The sequence below is a fragment of the Pteropus alecto genome, unplaced genomic scaffold (genome assembly GCF_000325575.1).
Source record: "Pteropus alecto unplaced genomic scaffold, ASM32557v1 scaffold461, whole genome shotgun sequence".
In the NCBI taxonomy this organism is placed as follows: Eukaryota; Metazoa; Chordata; class Mammalia; order Chiroptera; family Pteropodidae; genus Pteropus; species Pteropus alecto.
In genome coordinates this window covers 330,866-350,008 of record NW_006431079.1, presented here as the reverse complement: position 1 = coordinate 350,008, position 19,143 = coordinate 330,866, and the positions used below count along the sequence as shown (strand labels likewise).

General features: G+C 48.9%; 2 protein-coding genes across 7 annotated transcripts in view; one reads left to right on the top strand and one right to left on the bottom strand.

Moving 5' to 3' along the window:
* The window catches only part of RIC3 (RIC3 acetylcholine receptor chaperone), a 42,768-nt gene extending 39,559 nt beyond the window's left edge, over nucleotides 1–3,209 (top strand). For 2 of the 3 annotated variants that reach the window (XM_006905613.3, XM_025038797.1), the window contains one exon: nucleotides 1,066–3,209. In XM_006905613.3, coding sequence (XP_006905675.1) covers nucleotides 1,066–1,502 — 437 coding nt within the window. In that variant the 3' untranslated portion in view covers nucleotides 1,503–3,209. The remainder of the gene's footprint in view (nucleotides 1–1,065) is intronic. The other variant, XM_025038792.1, reaches the window with a different exon arrangement.
* A 2,668-nt stretch (nucleotides 3,210–5,877) lies between these two features.
* Nucleotides 5,878–19,143, bottom strand: part of TUB (tubby bipartite transcription factor) — a 79,716-nt gene continuing 66,450 nt past the window's right edge. For 2 of the 4 annotated variants that reach the window (XM_025038779.1, XM_015596725.2), the window contains exons 4-12: nucleotides 17,585–17,728; nucleotides 16,198–16,365; nucleotides 15,075–15,196; nucleotides 14,395–14,592; nucleotides 13,995–14,107; nucleotides 13,015–13,132; nucleotides 11,296–11,394; nucleotides 10,903–11,074; nucleotides 5,878–10,435 (exon numbers count right to left, since the gene is read on the bottom strand). In XM_025038779.1, coding sequence (XP_024894547.1) covers nucleotides 10,302–10,435; nucleotides 10,903–11,074; nucleotides 11,296–11,394; nucleotides 13,015–13,132; nucleotides 13,995–14,107; nucleotides 14,395–14,592; nucleotides 15,075–15,196; nucleotides 16,198–16,365; nucleotides 17,585–17,728 — 1,268 coding nt within the window. In that variant the 3' untranslated portion in view covers nucleotides 5,878–10,301. The remainder of the gene's footprint in view (nucleotides 10,436–10,902; nucleotides 11,075–11,295; nucleotides 11,395–13,014; nucleotides 13,133–13,994; nucleotides 14,108–14,394; nucleotides 14,593–15,074; nucleotides 15,197–16,197; nucleotides 16,366–17,584; nucleotides 17,729–19,143) is intronic. The other 2 variants (XM_025038784.1, XM_025038782.1) reach the window with 2 other exon arrangements.

Below are 19,143 nucleotides of genomic sequence, written 5' to 3'. Positions count from 1 at the left end.
ATCTTAGATGATTTTTCTTTTTAAAACTTGTATTTTTCAAATTTTCTACAATGTGTCTGTCTGACTTATAGTCAGAAAAAAACAATAGTGTTGTAAAAATCTCTCCGTACTCTACACTGCTCCAAAAAATACCCCTGCTTTTCAGAATTTGTAGGCAAAAGTGGTTTACATTAGTGTTGAATTTGTCGATTATCATAATGCACAAATGGATTTTGAATTCTCCAGCTTTCCACATTGTGTAATGAGCACGGCTGCTGTTGCCAGCATTGGCGTATGAGCTCCAGCACAGCCCATCTGCTGCTCAGGCCTGGCTTGGCTGACACAGATTTATTTCATTTCGGTCTTTAATTTGGCAATATTTTCTTTTTTCTCATTATCATAGCTGGGATTCAGTACCAGTGTTAGTCACTTTGTTTACCAGTTGGTTGTTTTCTTTTGTTCATTTTGTGAAGACGAAGAAGCCAACAATGAGAATCCTGTCTTCTGAAAATGCAGTGCTTGTCCTTGGGGATCTTGGGCATGTCTTGCTACAGCGCTCTCTGTTTCTGACACTTGCAAGCCATTTCTATTGTTTTGATTAGTAGAAGGCTTCCTGGTGTATTTTTTCAAAGAGCTTAGCATTCCTTTCCCCCAACCCTACCCCCCATCTCCAGGAAGATTTCGAAATGGTTCCAAATAGAAATTATAAACATTAGCCTTGAGCTATGCTCTCTCCATCTGGTATTTGGTACTTTTTTTTTTTTTTACTGAAGGCTCATGTTATTTGTTTAATCTTCATCACTAGTACAAAAGCAGGAGGTGTGAGACTTACACTCTGCCCCAAGCACCCTGTACTTAAGAAGAGATTTTCATCTGAATTGGTTTGTATTTCAAAGTGCACTTGGGACAGTCAGCCAGACCTCTAAGAATTTACTCAGGTGAAACTTTTAGAACTGTTAGTCATCTGAGATTTCTTGAATGGATTTATTGGGATGGGATGGCTGCTGCCTGAAAAGCCTTTTTGAGCCTGACACTTTATTTTGAAGAGACATTCTTTGTAAGACTTTGTGCTACTTTTCTCTCTAGGTTACCCTGAAGAGACTTATCCAATTTATGACCTTTCAGATTGCATCAAGCATAGGCAAGAAACAATCCTAGTGGATTACCTGGACCCAAAAGAGCCCTCTGCTGAAGAAATAGCTGAAAGAATGGGAATGCTAGAAGAAGAAGAATCTGACCGTTTGGGTTGGGAAATGCCTGCTGACCCCAGAGCCCAGGAAGATAATTCTGTTACCTCATGCGACTCAAAGCCAGAAACATGTTCCTGCTGTCTTCATGAAGAAGAGGATCCTGCTGTCTTGGCAGAGAATGCTGGATTCAGTGCAGACAGTTACAGTGAGCAGGAGGAAACCACCAAAGAAGTGTGGCCCCAGGACTTCAGAGATGAGGGCCTGGGCATTCGTGCCGACAAAGCATATACAGGTGGCACATTGAGGAAGCGGAACCCCCAGGGTTTAGAGTGAAAACATCCAGTTTGGTGAAGTATCCATTACTTTAGTCCCAAGGCGACCTTTGTCTCATCTCTCAGATTTCATCCTTGGCCCTGTGCCCTGTACTTCATTCTCTTTGTTTAATTATCATAGCCAGTCAGGTCACTACTGTGGATATTGTGTATCCTTCCTGGTGCTCACACACCTGTCACCTTGTAAAACATCAGAGAGAGTAGTAGGAACACAAGATAGCTTGACTCTTCCTGCCTTTCCTCCATCGGAGAGTTGATCCACTGAGTAAATGATCTTTCGTAATTACAGATGGGACCACCCAAGGGCAGAGGTCCGACTCTTCGTGCTAGGTGTGACAGATGGTTTACCTGTGATTGAACATCAGCTTACACATGAAGAGGACTTAAGTTTGCAAGAGTGAAGATTTCAGAGTCCAAGATGCCTTATTCTCTGGGCCTTGAGCAGGTTAGTGGTCCCCTGGGTTCACAAAGAGAACATTTTGTGGGGATGAAGGGACCAGAGCAAGGTAGGATTCTGCCATGTGAGCTGAAGCTCCTTCCTCACGAGGGCCTTTTTAGGAGTGCTGATGCTGCCTCAGATACCCTTTTTCTCTAGAGGAAGAGAAGACTCCCACTAACCTGAAAACGAACCCAGAGGCCTGTAGGGGGACTGTTTGCTCTGATATTGCCTGGATCTCTAGCTTCCTTTATCCCTGGTCTTCCTAACAACTGCCAAACCCAGAAGCATCTTTGTACCTCTGATCTTCAGTGGCTAGAGGAAGCTTTAGATAGACTTTAGTCCTTGCCCTGTAGAGCCAAGGTTTGAAGCTGCTGAGGCTGCAGGAAAGCCTACCATGAGATGCTCAGAAGACCAGGGAGCCAGTGATGGGGTGAGAACCCACGCATTTATGGACAGTCCTTGTCTAGAAGCTGTTTCTGAATGTTGAGCCCTCTGGGAAATTTGTTGTCACAACCATATGGATTGAAACAGAAGTGAGGACTGAGCCTGTAGACAGTTGCCAGCCCAGCAGGGAAGTTGCAGAGTGTGCTGCAGAGAACCATTGTAGCAGTGCCCAAGAGAAGAGACCATTGGTTTGTTTGTATTCGGATATCTGGGCCTTCTCTCTCCTGGGGAAAGTAGGAGGGGTTAGGTTAGAACTGGGAGGATTTTGACCAAACTATAGGTTTAATCTCTAAGATACCATCTGTCATGTGTCTTTTTGAGACAAAATGACACCTATGTATTCTGTCTAGTAAGGATGGGTGAGTTCACAGTTTACCTGTAAGACCTGAGAGTTTAAAAAGGACACATTCCTGAGGACATTCCCAGCCATGAAATGTGGAAGACTTGAAAATTAAGAAATTATGTATAGGTAGATATGGCTTTTAGAGTTCCACTGTTCCTGGCACGAGTAGGATGCCAGGAAAATAGTTTAAATCACACATATAAGCATACAGACTATTGTCAGAAGGTAAAGAGTCATTATTAAGATGTGTCAGCTACTACTAGACATTTCTTGTTATTGAACTACAGAGAAAAGTTTAAGACTGCTCTATAGAAAATATATTGCATGTTCTTTGTGAAACATTTGGTTCACTTGTAACGAATGCTGTCTAAAATGTACTTAAAATCTAGATATAATGTAACACTAAAGGTAAAAAATCATGTAGGTGCTCTTTGCTGTTTCCATAAATCGTTTTCTGTGTTATTTCTCTTCATTCACCATAAGGGGTTGTTTTGAGTCCTGGGTCCCTGTTTCAGATTTCTGCCTTAGGATATGAAATGCATATGTTTCCTTCTACCTTATTCTTTCATTCATTTATTCATGTAGCAAACACTGCTCAGAGCTAGGCAGTGGCAACAGAATGCTCAGTTCCTACCTTTAAGAAGCTCAGTTTAGTGTGGGAGTCTTCCTTATCCAAATTTTTTAAATGAACTATAAACTTTAAAAGGGCTCAAGATTGTGAGTTCTGTAGACAGAGAAAGGTCGGTCATGATTACATCCCTGCCTATTCTAACTAGAATCTTGTCAGCTCCTTAACTCTTGAGCCATAGCTTTTTCATCTCTAATGCAAGGGAGTCTCACAGGATGGTTATAAGGATTAATGAAATCATCAGTGCCTGTAAAACAGCATTAGTCCTATCTCATAGTAACCACTCAATCAGTGGTAGCTAATTTACTTTTACTGTACAAGGTTTCATGCTGTAATTGAGATATGGACCCAAATCTACGGGAGCACAGAGAGATCTTTTGTCAAAGTACTTCCAAGAAAATTCACAGAGGAGGTGGGTCTTGAAGCATGTTGAGAACTTCTCCAGGTAGACAAGGAAGAGAAGACATTCTTAGCAGAAAGAGTGGTAGTGGAGAAAGCAGTGGGGTGTGAAAATATATGGATGTTCAAGTATTTTGATGAGGCTGCTATGGAAGGTGTCACATAACCAACTCTTTATTTTAAATGTTAATCTTCGGGGGAAACTGGTTCATGAAAATAGTTCCTGCCAGAACTCATGATGGTGGTTGCTGCCCTAGCTCTTTTTGGTTAATATAGCAGGAATATATTTATATATTTATATTTAAAAATTTTAATGTACTTTTCAATAATTTCAGATTAGACAGTCTTTTCTGCATTATCCAGAATCATTTCATCCTTCAGGGGTGACATATATACAACCTGGGATGACCAAAATCACTGGGACTGGTTTTTATTGTCGTGCCTGATGTCTTTCCTCATGGTCTTCATCTCTCAGAACTGGTGTGGGCTGTGAACTTCATCACTCCCTGGGCACTAGGTCTGCACTGGCCTTTGGTCCCTGTGGCAGAGTATGTCACATCTCTGGAGGCAGATAGTTGGCCTAGAAAACAACTGTATCACCTGGGACCATGCTTGGTAAATCAGGTAGGTGACCCAGCCAGGAGATCTCCTCATTCCTGGTAATAACAGGAGGCACATGGAGAGCACCTCATTAGCTCCAAGACCAGTGATGTAGGCCCAGGGAGGAAAATGAGTAGATACTTTTAGTCTCTAGAAAAAACACCCTAAGAGAATCATACTCTCTGTACCTTCTATGGCTGAGGTGAACAAACAACTTACAGTCCAAATTGGGATACTTGGGAGCTTTAGCAATTACGCCAGGACTGTCCTGGGCATATGGTCCATGGTTATTTAGAAGAGTTGTCCTTAACCTGGCCACTTAACAAAAACCTCTTTCCTTTTTAGTCATACCCTGCATATGCTGTTTCCCAAAGACATAGAGGCAAGGAAATAGGCCATGGTTTAGGCAGAAATGCTCTTGGTCACCTAAAAAATCCAAATCTGAGGTAGTAAATAAACTAACCCTACTTATTACCCCCATGCTCTTAAATTCTCTCTCAACCCAGACCGTTTATATTCCAAAGAAAAAGCTAGTACTTCAGCTTTCCGGCAATACTGAGGAAAAAAAAACCATGAAGTACCCATGACTTTTCCTTAACCAGTTTTATACAGATCTAAAATGTACCTAACCTTTCCTTATTTTTTATACAAAGAAAAGAGGACAGATTTCTCCTTTTTCTTATATCATCCCTTCTCCAAGCAGCAATTTCTTCATTTATGAATTTGGAATAAGATCCATTTTACAAGGCTGTTAGGATTAAATATGGTTATAAAGTACCTGTCCCAGGGTGTAGCATGTGGTAGGTACTCATTACAGAATCATCACTCTCATCAAGTCCTATGCTATCACACTGGACACCCTCCAAGGCTACCTTGACTGCTCGGAGTGGCCCAGCACACAGGATTCTGCAGTCTCTGGGTGACTTTAGTTTCGACCTTCTCCCTTAGGATCAGACTGTTAGCTCTCATGTCTGCTTCTAGCCACAACTGCAGTCTCGCTCTTGGCTTCAGATCTGCAACAGGCTGGAAAGAAAATTCCCAAGCATGTCCAAGTCCTGTTTAAATAGGGTAGGCTTCGGGTAGGGCCAGAGGATTCAAGTGGCTGGGTCTTCATGTTACCTTGGGGCCTTCCGCCTTTTTCAGCTCTGTGGCCCCATTTTTGTTCCTAAGAACCAGGCCCACGGGGGATACTTTCAGAAAGCAACAGCCCATTCTTCTAGTTGGCACAGCTGACCCCACAGAGGATTGCTCTAACTTAAGTACCTTCTGTCCTCACCATTCTTCCAGCCCTTCCCAGCCTGTGTGTGTGGTTCTGACCATCCTTAAACTTGAAGAGCACAGGCCAGAGGGAGGTCAGTTGTAATTCCGTGTCAGTGTTCACAAACAAGCTACGGCCTCCTTGGTGGCGGTAACACCCTCCTCACCTGAGGCTCTTAGGACATAAGAAATGAATGGTGTAGAAAGACACTTTTAGGTAAGAAATGTTTTTTCTCCTTTTATAGGAAAAGAAAAGTACACAGTAGTGTTGAAACAGTTCAAGTTTTATTTGTTGATATATGGTCTGTACTTAGACAAACACTTAAGTTCTACAACGTACATAACGTCAACATGGGAAAATACCAACTTTGTCATTGCACAAAGCAATAAATAAATACATTTGCTCCAGAATACCAAAGAGTTTATTCAAAAAGTCACTTAATAAAAGCAGTTTTGCAAGTTCATCTAAAACTTCAGATAATTTTGAACAAAAATAAAATGTCTGACCACTCCAAAATAGGAAAAGACAGTCTTGTGCAAATAGACATACACATTTTCTAAGCATTATGAAAACTGGCTAAATGTATGTTCCCAGCAAGAGAAGTGTCACCCACCCTAACCAAGTCCCCTTTGTCACCAAATACAGGATTAAAGAGGCCAGAGTTGGGCTTCCCTTTCTGAGCCACTCTTAAGTTACTCTCTAGTAAACTCTGGATCTCAGCCTAACTTCCAGCGCTGCCTGGACCTTCATGGAGGAAAGGGGAGAGGGACAGTAGAACAGAAGAGGAAATGGGTGTGACATCTTTCTTAGGAAAGAAAAAAAGGCACAGTGATGAGCTAGAAAAGGTAGTGATGAAAGCAAAGATCAACTTTCATTCACCCTGACTCCAAGTGCAAGCTTTGACAGTCCAACCTCATTTTGTAGATGAGAAAACAGATCTAGAAAAATTACATGGTTTGTTCAAAATCACATAGCTACTAAGTACAGGAATGCTTTCAGTAAGAGCAACTTGCCTCTCACTTTGGTTGGAAAATTCAAAAACCAAACCTGTCCCAATACTTCTGCTCTCTCTCTCCCCCGTATCCTGAGATAACAAAACATTGCAAACTGTAGGTATTAAGGACAGATAACCAACTAATAAACTCAAACAACAGCCCATACTTTGGCCTGTACCTGGGAGCTGCTACAGTTCAAGCCAGGGCCCAGGGTGGAGTCCCAAGTCTGGGCCCTGAGTGCAAGGAGTCAGGCCCCACTCAGTGCTGGCAGACATTCAGCTATCTGAAAAGGTGTGCTGAGGGCCACCTGGCAGCCTAAGGTCACAGGGAGATCTTGGCTGGGGTGAGGCATTCCAGAGAGGGGAAGGCCAGTGTTACTGCAGTAAGGGAAAACCCAGGGACTCCGTCTAGGAGATGGAATTTGTGCTTGCATAACAGAGCCACGGACGTGGCCAGCCCAGCATCTCCCCTCACTGCAGACCCCACTGTGAAGAAAGCATGGACCTTTTAGTTTGAAATCATCACTTATTAAATTTAGAACTGCCTTTAAATAAATGACAAATTTGGAGGTAAATGCCCCATTTACAAAACAAAAACTTGCGCTTTTACAATTTTCTTGCTCTTATTGTCACTAAAGGAGATGGGCTTCAAAGGTTCCTTCTGTCACACTCCCTGGCTTCCAGCACCTGTCCCTGGCATGAGTCTGTACCTTACATGCTCCTTCTGAACTAGTGTAGTGATTAAGGCACATTCACTAGAATATGTTCAAATTCATCCAAAAGCATGCATGTGGGAACCAAACAACCTTCTTAGATGGTGTCCTCCCAATCAGAACCTTGGGAGAAAGAGCTGGTACTTTCCCAGGTATACTTTCTTATCAAAGAATATTGAAATGAATGAACAAAAGCCACAGGTACACTACATCCTTACTCCTTTCCTATTCATGCTTAAAAATATGACCATAAGAAACCTCAGATGATTATTTGCAGATTGCCCTTTTCCCCAAAGACACAGACGCAGACGCAGACAGACACAGAGCACCTTGGAGCCAAAGGAAAGAAAAAAAGAGCTGAAGTGAATGTCACCACTCTGCCAAACTGTTTTGGGGCAGAGGGCTGTAGGGTTTGGGGATGTAGCCCCAGAAGGAATTACAGAGCCAAGAGCAGTCACGGAAGAGCTGCCTAAGAGCCCAGCTGCCCAACACCCTTAGGGACTGCTCATTCCCTGCCTAACCAAGGACTATTAGGATAAAGGGTACGAAAGGCAAGAAATTACTATGGGAGAGGCTGAGCCCAGGTGGTCTCCAGGGGCCCGGGCAGCTCTGAGTCTTTGGGCCCATGGCTGTGAGGCCAGAGGTCAAGGAAAACCAGCATCACCAGAAATGGGGTCATAAGAACAAACCCTGTGAGGCTGGGTCTCGAGCAGGTGACTTAACTGCTCTTGCTTGTCACTTAGTGCCCAACAGAGGGTTTTGTTGCTGAGCTATCCTTCTCCACAGCCAGGCTTAGAAAGCTCAGCCCACATTCCTGACCTACCAAAATATTCAGCCAACCCCCTCTCCTGTGTATAAGAGGAGAAAGCAGGGAACAGGAGTTTGCCATTGTGCTTCTGATTTTTCCACTCTTGTCACCAGGATTTCCCCTCTCATGAGGATCCAAAAACCAGCCTGTTCTACCTTAAAATCATAGACCCAGAGAAACAGCTTGACCAGACTTTAGAATCATCTAGTGCCTACCATCCCAGATATCAGCAGTTCTCTTCTCAAAGTCAGAAAAGGAGGAGCCAAACCGGAACTATGGAAAGCAGGATGGCACCACAGTATTTCCCTGGAAAGTAAACCAGCCCCAGCACAAAAAGTTCTGGTGCCCTCAAAATGGCCCTAAGTTAAGAGCTGTCCAGAACTAGACCACATTGACAAAAACTAGGTCACTGGAGGGGACTCTCAGAAACATATGCCTAGGTGTGGGCAGATCCATGCTGGAACAAGTATGCCTTGCTTTAAGCACTCAACACAGGAAATCCTAGATTATGGAGAAATGAGAGCATATTCCCTCAAGTCAAAACAACTCCCTCACTTCACTACAGAGCCTCACTAACGTGTGAAGTATGACTTTTATTTTTTAAGAAATCAGTTTCTAGGTAGTCTTTCCAAGCACGTCTACTACTCTGAAGTGAAGAACAGCTGCTTGCTAACCACTGACTTCTGATCTCCATCAGGGCAAGTAGTCTCTGCCAGGGTAAATGACAAAAAGGCAGATGAGAGTTCCCAAGTCGTCAAGGTAGATGGATGGCAGTGGACCATCCAAGGAGAAGGATGGCAGTGGAGGGAGAGAACAGGCCCTGCCCCAGAACATGAGCACCCCACCTGTCACACCCAGTACAGAAATGGGCAGTAGCCTTGCTAGGCCGGCTTACTGGGCATCTGACATTGCTAAGTTTCTAGAATCAGGCAAAAGGGCGAGGGCACGTGGACTGGGCCCCAGGAAAGCCAGAGAGCCAGAGAGAGTAGTTTCTTGGGGCATGGTGGGAATAAAGAAATCCTGTGAGATGAAGTTCCAAATTCTGCCACTAACCTGCCAGGTGACCTAGGACACGTTCCATTTTCTGAGTGATTCACCTAAAGTGACAAGAGTTGTACTAATTGATCTCTAAGGGTCTTGCCTCCTCTGGTCTCTTATCGTTCTAAAATATTCTCTGCTCTCCTCACCCTGTCCCATTTCTATCCAAGAACAACTACACAGAGAAGCCCTCAGCAACCACGACCTAGGCTAACCGTAGTGAGAGCTGAAGCACAGGCACGCGCACCTGCAGCTTACTAGCAAGGGCCCCAGCATGCCTACCTGTGTGTAGTCTGGGGTTGGTGTCCGGGGTGAGTTTTGCGGGGACTGGTCAGCAGAGAGCTCCTGGGGCAGCTGACAAGGTTTCCAGGATATCCCTGATCCAGGGAGCTTGTTCCATACACCTCCATTCTGAGCCTGTGTCCTACAGGCCCCATCCTCTAAGACATCTAGCCTTGAGGCTGGCCTCCTGCTGCCTCTGCGCATAGAGACAACCTAGAGAAATCGAATGAGCTGGATCCCTAGGCCACTAGCCAATTCCCAGCAGCCAGGCCCCTACAGTCCTGACAAGGTCCTGCCAACTCACTCTTCCCCAGCCCCTATAACTCTGCTAGGCTGGGGCCTTCTGCAGTTGGGGGACTGTCTGCAGTTTTAAGGGCCCGGCTCGGCTACCAAGCCCTTTACTATATGAAGCTGACATGCCTTACACACACTTTCTGTGCCCCTCACTGTTGGGGATCCGTTGTCACCTGACTCCTGGGCTGAAGGGATGGCTAGGCCACAGCAGCCCTGAATTGTGCTTTCTCTCCCTCTACACTTCATCCTGCCTTCCCAACTGAAGAGGCTGCCCAGCTTGGCAAACATGACTGCAGCAGGATACTAAACCAAGAGTGGGGGTGTGTGTTGATCTTAGGGCACAGAAATTCACTCTGGTCCCTTCATACACACCCCACTCCTCTGCCTCAACAGAGGAGGCAAAGGTGCCAATTCCTGGCTGGCCAGGCCAGGGAGCCCACTGAGAGCCAAAGGTTCATCTGGCAGGAGGCCTATGTACACAGGGTAGGCAGGGCTGTCTCCGCAGGCAGGCAGGCAGCTCCTCTCCGGGCTGGGCAACCTCAAAGGGCATGAGGAGGCCTTTATTCGCAGGCCAGCTTGCTGTCGAAGCTGGACAGGGCAATGGCAAAGGCCTGCAGCGCACACAGCGGGTAGTTGTAATCCATGGTGAACACATCCTCTGCAACACGGCCAAACTGCATCACGATGTAGTCCGCTGGAGACAGGCACGAGTGTGGACAGACACAGAGACAGAGTAAGGATGGCGGAGATGGGAAAGCACAGACACCCAAAACCCAACAAGGAAGAGAAAGGAAGAAGCAGTGATACCAAGGTAATCCCAAAGGAGGTAAAACACCATTTGAGAGGAGGGCAGGAAGAAGGAGCAGAGGGCAAAGGAGAAAGAAAGATGTGTACAAATACCAGGAGAAAGGGAAGCAGTCCATTCACAGAGTATTTCCACACCTGAAGCTCTGCTGAGTGCACATTATCTAGGGTCAGGGCTCCAAAGAGGTCTCCTCCAAGGCCACAGTTATGGTTAGTAAGTTCTTTACATCTAATCTAAGCCATATAACCCATGCCTTTAATCTCTGGCCTACGTGGGCAGGGCTAGGGGAACCGAACCCTGAGCTAATGGCCCGATTCTCATGTGGACAGGAATGAGTAAAATGCAGGAACACTCACGGTCATTGCCATGGATGATCTGGAAGTTCTTCACGGAGGCCTGTGTAACACGCCCGTGGAAGTTGAGTACGTAGGACTGCGTGTCGTCATTCCAGACAGGTGTCTTGTTTTGGAGCTCAATGATACTCTCCGTGTTCTTATTCTGCCAGCGTGCAAGCAGCGTCTCATGCTCCTGGGAAAGCAGCCTCACCTGAGCCACGCCCAGGCCTTGGCACTCTGACCACCCCAAAGAGGGATCTGCCCCAGGGGTGGGAGTCCTTAGATTTTCCTAGACCCCTACGGTTTCTCACACTGAGCCTCCTACACACAGACACACCAGCTGGAGATCTGCCCTCAGAAGCTCATGCGGAGGTTGGGATGATGGGGAAGGACTGGGGTGGGGCAGAGACTCACATTGCGGGGTCGGATAGAGACTCTCTCGTGAACCATGTTCATGCCTGGGACAATCACACTCATCTTCCGTGGGCCCTTAAAACCTAAGACGTTTGTCTCCTGGGAAGTAAAGAGAGAACTCAACAGTGGCCATCCGAGAACTACTTACTATTAGAGAGACTGGGAGAAAGGGAATAGATGATGAGCTAGTTCTCACCATCTCTACTAGAATGTCTACTAGGCATTATAATAATAATCACATGTGTCTAAAAGTGAGCTGCTGAATCCCGCCCAAACTAGCTCCTTTCACCGTTGTCCTCACTGCAGTTAACAGCAAACTCAGTTCTTCCTTTGCTCAGGCAAACTACGTGGGGTCATACTTTCTCATACACCTAACCTCACCCATCAGCAAATGCTATCAGTTCTACCTTCACATTAGATCCAGAATCCAGTCACTTTTCACCATCACTCTCTCTCACAGATTACAGTAATAGAAATGTGGATTCCTTGTTTCCATCCTCCAGAATCCAGTCACTTTTCACCATCACTCTCTCTCTCACAGATTACAGTAATAGACAATGTGGATTCCTTGTTTCCATTCCTGGCCCTCTCCCCCTCCTCCCTGTCATCTCCTCTCCACACAGCAGGGAGTGGTGAAGTCAGATCTTTTTCTCTCTAGTTCACTCAGAGTAAAAGCTGAAGGTCTCACCTCAACCTGCAAGGCCTCATAAGATATGGTCCCATTACCTCCTCCTCATCACTCATTCTGCCCTCCTTACTGTTCCCCCTCCATACCAGACATCATTCACTTCTTTCTCGGCTTCACCCAAGTGCTAACTCAGTGAGAGTGGTACCCTCCCTGCCATCCTTCCTAAAAGCTCACACACACCTGGACACTTCATATTCCTCCTTCCTGCTTTATTTTTTTCTTCTTGGCACTTATCAGGCACATATTTTGCTTATTTTTATGGTTTATAGCTTGTCTCTCCCACTAAGGGTTGACGTCCCATAAGAGTATAAATTTATGTCTCTTCTGTTCATTACTACATCCTTAGTGCCTCTAAACAGTACCTGGAACATAGTTGAAGCTCGGTTAAGTATTTGAAGAGATTTGGGATGCCTCCCCAAAGTTGACCAGCAGGTGGCACCATAAGATCATACTAAATAGCTATGGATTTCCAATTAGCCTCTGTGAAGTGCCCATGCCCAATTGATGGGGGTACCTACCAATCTCTCATTTTAAAATGAAGTGAAATCCCCTGTACTTATATTCCAGTTTTGTCTTTTATGAGCTGTGGGACATTTGCAAGTGACCCAACCTCGATGCTTTAATTTCCTCATCTACATAATAAAGAAAATAGGACAGAGCTTTAGTCTGAGCATTCAGTGAGATGATTATGCAAAGGACCTTGTAGTCCATGCAGGATGCTGGAGAGAAGGCTGAAGGGTTACACTGACAACAACCCAGGCCTCCTGCCGCCTCCTTTCCAGGAGGCTCCTGGGCTGGGCTGCATAGAGTCAGGCCCAGTTCCCAGAGCTCTTTAAGGCAGATGGCCAACTGTGGTCTGAGCTCTGAAGAGAGGAGAGGGCCTGGGACAGGAGCCATGCCACAGAGGGCAGCCTACCTCTGCACAGTCTTGTTGACCCACAAAGATAGATGGGACGGCCCACAGATCAGACAGCAAGTCCTGAGTGTCATGTCTAACTTGGAGACCAGAGACCCAGGAACCCAGGACTCACGTAGCACACAGCTGCCAGCTCCTGACGCAAAGTTCCACTTTCCAAAGTAGAGGATGATGCCTTCTGAGGGTTGACTCCATTGTCATAAATGGTGAACTTAGTGCCCATGAGGTTGGACCTGAAGGACAGACACACTCAGTATAGGGTCATGTACCCTCTGGCCCAGGGTAGCAAACAGCTCAAAAGAGTCTGTCCTATGAGGAGCCTCCAAAGCATCCTGGGCTAGGCCAGGAGTAGACCTGGAGGCCTACTGCTCACTGAATCCCCATCTTTGAGGGCAAAAGGCCTGGACTTGCTCTGAGTTGAATCAAAGAGCATCTCCGTTCAGTGAGGGAAATTTGGGGAGATAAATCTGGCTCCCACAGAAAGTTTCCCTGGAGAAACAGAAGTGCTTGTCTCATGGGAGGTTAGCAAACAGAACGGCATCTGGCAAGACTGTAGAGGGGACTCGGCAAACCACAGAGACTGGATGAGATGGATCTGTCCTCTCTAGCCTCAGTCTTGGTCCAGCCCCTTCTCCAGCTTTGGCTCCTTACCTCTAAGCTTGACTTATGCTCCCCAAATCTGGCACTCTATTCCTCAGCAAACCCTCCTCCCACCAAGGCTGGCTCATAGCTTTCCCCCCACCCCAGGGTTGTTCTCTCTTCCCTCAAGGACTCACTCTCAGTCCTACCCCTTGGCACTGACCATGGCACCAAGGAGCTCTTCCATGGTGGCCTCTATCATCAGTGATATCCTAGGGTCTGATCCGTCCCTGTCAGTGGGCCTGTGCTCCACCTGGCTGGGATCAGCTTAGGGTGGGGTGTAAGAGGCCCATCTCCAAGTCTGGTTCTAGGCTGGCACAGACCTAAGCCTGTGGTTGGACCTGGTGGACAGAGAGAATCCTGGAAGAGGGTCTAACTCCTGGCCCTAGACGTCCCTCAGAGACAAGAGATGCCTTCCAGAGAGCCTGCCCACCCTTCCTGGGGGAGTGCTGGTACCGCAGTTTCCCGATGTAGCTGTCCCCTCCTCGAGACAAGTCTGTTGGGTCTACAGAGATGAGGTAATTGGAAGTTTTACTCTTCTTTCTCTTCCTTCCCGCCAGGAGGAACACCTTGGGGAGCAGAGTAAGGTCACGTTTCAGGCTTGGTTTCTGGTCCACACACAATCGTGAGTGCCACTCACACCTGCACCCACATGAGTGACTCTCCCTTGCTTCAGCTCCAGAACAGTGTGCATATGTGTACGCACAGCTAACAGAGGCATGCACTGACCAGGCACGGGGGCTTCTGTCTCTGGGGGAACTGAAAGGCCAGTGTTGGATCTGAGGCTTTCAGTTACATTCCAGCCCCAGGACCTGAAGCCTGCCCAGGTGCAAGTGCACGTCCAGGCCAACCTCACCTTCTTCCCATCCTCGCGATCCAGGTGTAGGAAGTAGGTGGGGTACATCCCCCGGTCCATCCCCTTCTTGTCCCGTGTGATGCGGCACTTGATGGTGATACCCTGGGGGGCTGGCCTCAGTGCGAACTCCTCAAGATCCTGGACCTCAACATCCACTGCAGGATCAGGGGCTGTTGGGCTGGGGGCTGATGCTGCCTCCTACCGGGGACAGAACAGGAGCCTGAGCCCTGGGGACCCTGACCAGCTGAAACTGGTGCTCTGGAATCCAGAACTGCCCCTTGATGTGGTGGTGAAAGACAGGGCAGGGTTCCTGGAGGTGGGTCTGGCCCACCTGGCCGGCCTGGCCCTGGGGTTGGCAACTAGCTTCCCACCCCTTCCCTCACCTAAGTAGTCCCTGGGGGTGGAAATGGAGGATATGGGCAGGTTCTCAGAGGTCATCCTGCCTAACTCCTGCTCCCCCCACCCTCCTGGCCTGGCTGAAGAAAACAGGAGGCAGAGCGGGAGGGCAGAAGCGCCTAGGCCAGAACTCTTGACAGGCACCTTGGGCCCAGCCCCTGTCCCAGGAAAGCCGCTCGCCAGGATCTCTCCACACTCAACTCCCCCCAGCCCCCAACCTGGATGACCAGCCCTCTGAACACTGACACGCACCCTCCTGCCAGGCATAAAAGCTGCTCACTCACCCTGATGGACTTCCTGCTAGTTGCGGAGCTGGGACGGGTGTTGCTGTTTAACTGGGAGGAGCTAGAGCTGTTCTCGTCCTCATCATCCTCTTCTTCATCAAAGCTCATGCTGCTGGAGATGCCTGGGCCAGGCAGAGGAGCAAGAAGGGATGAGTGGTCACAGAGACACACCCAGACACCTGCTCACAGGCACCAAGTCACCCGTTCCTGCATGCACACATGCACAGAGCCATCTGTGCACACATGCATTCACACACACTCCCACACATACATCCAGATATACACAAGGACACTCAGGTGCATGCTGGGACTGGTCACGATGCTAGTGGTGTGCATCCCCCTCCCCCAGCTTCAGCTCAGTCCCTCCATCAGAGCCCCTCCTCTCTAGCAGTCTCAGTGCCCATCTCCTGTGTAGCGAGGCCTGAGTTGAGCTGACCTTGTGCCAGGAGCCTCCATTTCTGGCCTCGGGCCACAGGCCATGGAAGCTGCCGGGGAAAGGCAGCTTCCTTAGCCTGAAGTACCAGGCCCACCAATTCCTCTCCCTGGCCTGCCCGCGGCCCTGTGTGTGCTTTTCCCCACCTGGAATGCCATTCCCAGCCTCAGGTTGCCCCAACAGCCGTCCCTGATCTGATCTCCCAGAATGTGTGGCACTGCAGGGCTTCGCTCTGTCACCCTGTGGCAGGGGCTCCCTGGGGCAGGGCGCCTGGTGGGGAAACTCTCTGGGCAGCAGGGTTCCTAGGAGGATCTGCCCTGCTGCTCAGCACCCTGGCCCTGCAACCCCAAGCTTAGCAGACAGGGAACGTTTTACAAAAGGAATTTTCAAAGGAACCAAAGGGAAAAGAAATCTGTCCCCAAGCCTGGGTCTCCCTCGGGGGCAGGTGATATGGGTAGGGGACAGGGCTGCGCTGTGGGCTGGCTACTTACCCTAGTTCACACTTCTTTCCCTTAACTTGGCCTTATCAGAGGCCCCTGCCCAAGTTTCTCATTGGTCTCCAAGCGTGCCCCCGACTAGGGCCTGGGAGGGGCTGGAACAGACACAGGAGGGCCATGCTCCCCGAGAAGGGTGCATCTGAGAACCTGGGATGGAGCTTTGGGGGTGTCGCTAGACCCCAACGGGGCTCACCCTTCCTCTGCATCGTGGCACGGAGGTCCTGCCCGCTGGGCCGTGGGCCCCCACCAGCTGCCGTCTCCCCTGCGTCCTGGGCGTGGTCCGACTGGCCCACAGTCAGGATCTGCACTGGGCCTCCGGCCTCAGACTTGTCTTCTGCCAGAGCTGCTGGCCCGCCGGTGCCTGCAGGCCACGGACAGTCCTGAGTCCCGACGGGGGTGGGGAGGGGGAGGGAAGCTGCATCTTCAGATGTCCAAGAAGTGGGTGAGGGATGAGTGGGTGGACCCTCTGCAAAACTGCATTTACAAGACTGACTTTTAAAAAACTAATGATTGCTGTTGGCCTCTTAATGATGGGTGAGCTATGAGGGAACATGGGCTTTATTTCCTCCGCTCTTGCCCCACATTAGTTGCCGAGGGTTGCTTTGAAATGCCTCACATCCCTAGGCAGATGGCAGCCATCTACGAAACCAACTGCACAGTGAAAAACAAGATGGAGTACGAGGATCCACCCAAACCATAGCCACGGTCATCTCTCTCTCTCTCTCATGCGCTCGCTCTCTCTCAGCTACAAACATCCAGTAAACACACGCATCGTTAAAAACATAGGGGGCCCCTTGAAAAAGACTGAGGCTGGCATACACTCGCCTTCCCGAGTGGAGGATCTCCCATCCAACGCCAACCCTCCCGCCCAAGTTGCCACAGCTTCAGTAACAGAAGCAAGGCCTGGCCCACACAGGTGGCAGCCACCCTGCCTGGTCGGGCTATGTCCAAAATGCAGCACAATGCCAGAAGCTTATGGACCCTGACACTCCACTGTCCAACGATGACCAGAGGCCTGGAGGTCACTGCCCAGGCACAAGGTTGAAGAAACAGGGTGTCTAGCCAGGAGGAACAGGACTTGGGGCCGGGGCCACTATAACTGTCCTTGAGCTCAGGCGTTTTTTTTTCTGGGGAGAGAGCAGCAGAGGAAATAGACTGGTCTGTGGGCCCCGAGGGTGGAATTGGGACTAGAGTCTCAAAAGGCCACATGATGACTGGGAGGCTGCACAGGGATGGGGCAGGCTGCCTGGGAGGCAGTGAGCCCTACGGGAAGGAGTGTCCTGGGCGAGGATAGAGGCAGAAGGTGCTCAGGCTGAGCATGGAAAGGGGCTGCCTGGGCCACAGCCGAGCTGGACTTTACTTCATGGCGGTACAGAAAGACTGCCCACACCTGCAGGCCAGCCTAGGGGCCCCATGAGCTAGGCCTGTGCGCCTGCTAGGTGGGGCCCTGAGTGCCATTTGGTTCCTTCACCGAGGCCTCCCACCCTGTCCCTGACCTCCCAGTCTGGAGGATAAGCCTCCCCCAACCCCACAGCAGGGGCCAGGCCTCCTGAGGAGGGCTGTAGGGAAGGCGAGCCAACCTTTGTGCCTCCCCTTCTTCTCCTTCTTAGAGGCCCCGCCCTGGCCCCCTGCTGCAGCTGCTGGCTTCGTTCTCTTGGCTGAGGCTGGTGCTGTTGGGCGGGCAGCTCCTAGCGGCACACTGGCAAGTGAGTCGGCCTCTTGAACTGCTCAGCAGAGCCCAGTAGGGGGAGGGGGCGGGAGGGGAGGAGAGAGAGAGAGAGAGAGAGAGGGGCGCTAGGTGAGACCAGAGCTCCACAAGGACACACTTCCCAGCATATTTCCTAGGTCCCCCACCAGGGCCTCTGTACCACCCAGCTCTACCAGACAAAGGTGCCCAGGGCAGGCTGAGCTGGAAGGAGGCAGTACCCTTAGCCCAGTGTGATCAAGTCTAAAGCCTGGCCCATGTCACGATCACCCAAGAAGCAGAGCGGTCCAAGTTCTGGGCCAGCAAATCAATTGAGCCTGAGCAGGGGAGGGGAGAGTGTCTGGGAGAACGCAGGCCATCAAAGATGGTGATGAAGACAGAAAAAGCTGCCATTTCTGGGAAGAGACCACAACTCGGGCAAGCACTCCGGGGAGCCTGCACTGGCCCTTACTGGACAAGCCCACAGGAGCCTGCGGCACCAGAGCACCATGAGGCAGGAGAGTCATTCTAGGACGTAAGCAACGGCACACAGTAACAAGAGATCTTGGAAGGGTCACAGCTGGATGGCCTCTGAATTTTCTACGCCAGAATCCCAATCTGCTCAAAGTCCCAGAATGGTTTCTCATTGCTCTTAAGGCCAACATTCTCCTGCAAGTCTGGCTCCTCCATCTCCTTCCCCTTGGCTTAACTGCACACTCCTCACCTCCTGTCGCCCCCCCATACCCCCGCCCCCAAGTCCCAGCCACACCATGCTCTTTCAGTGCCTTGTATACACTAGACTCCCTTCTGCCACAGGGGCCTCGTTCTAGCTGTCCCACTGCCTGGACTGCCCTCATGACTGCCACGCCATCCCACTAACTCCCACTCATTCGGCAGATTGCTCCTCCAGGCAGCCTTCTCGGACCCCCAGTCTGGGAGCAGACGCCCCACCGTTCACGCACAGAGTCTGGCTTCTTTCTGCAAAGCACACCTGTGACAATCTGTTTAACACTCTCTTCTCTTAGACCATAAGGTCCACGAAAGAAAGTGACTGACTATACCTGTTTGTGCTCACCCTGGACCCCCAACCTCTAATCCAGAAGCTGACACAAAGTAGGCCCTCAGTAAATATTTAAGAACTGGATGAATATATGTGTATATATGTGTGTGTGTATATGTGTGTGTGTGTATATATGTATATATACACACACATACACACACACACATATATACATACATATATACACATACATATATACATATATACGCACACATATATACACACACACATATATACACATATATACATGTATACACATATACATGTATATATACATATATATGTATGCATATACACACATGAATACATATATGTGTATATGTGTGTGTATATATGTATGTAGATATATATGTGTATATATGTGTGTGTGTATATATATATATAAACTATGTAGT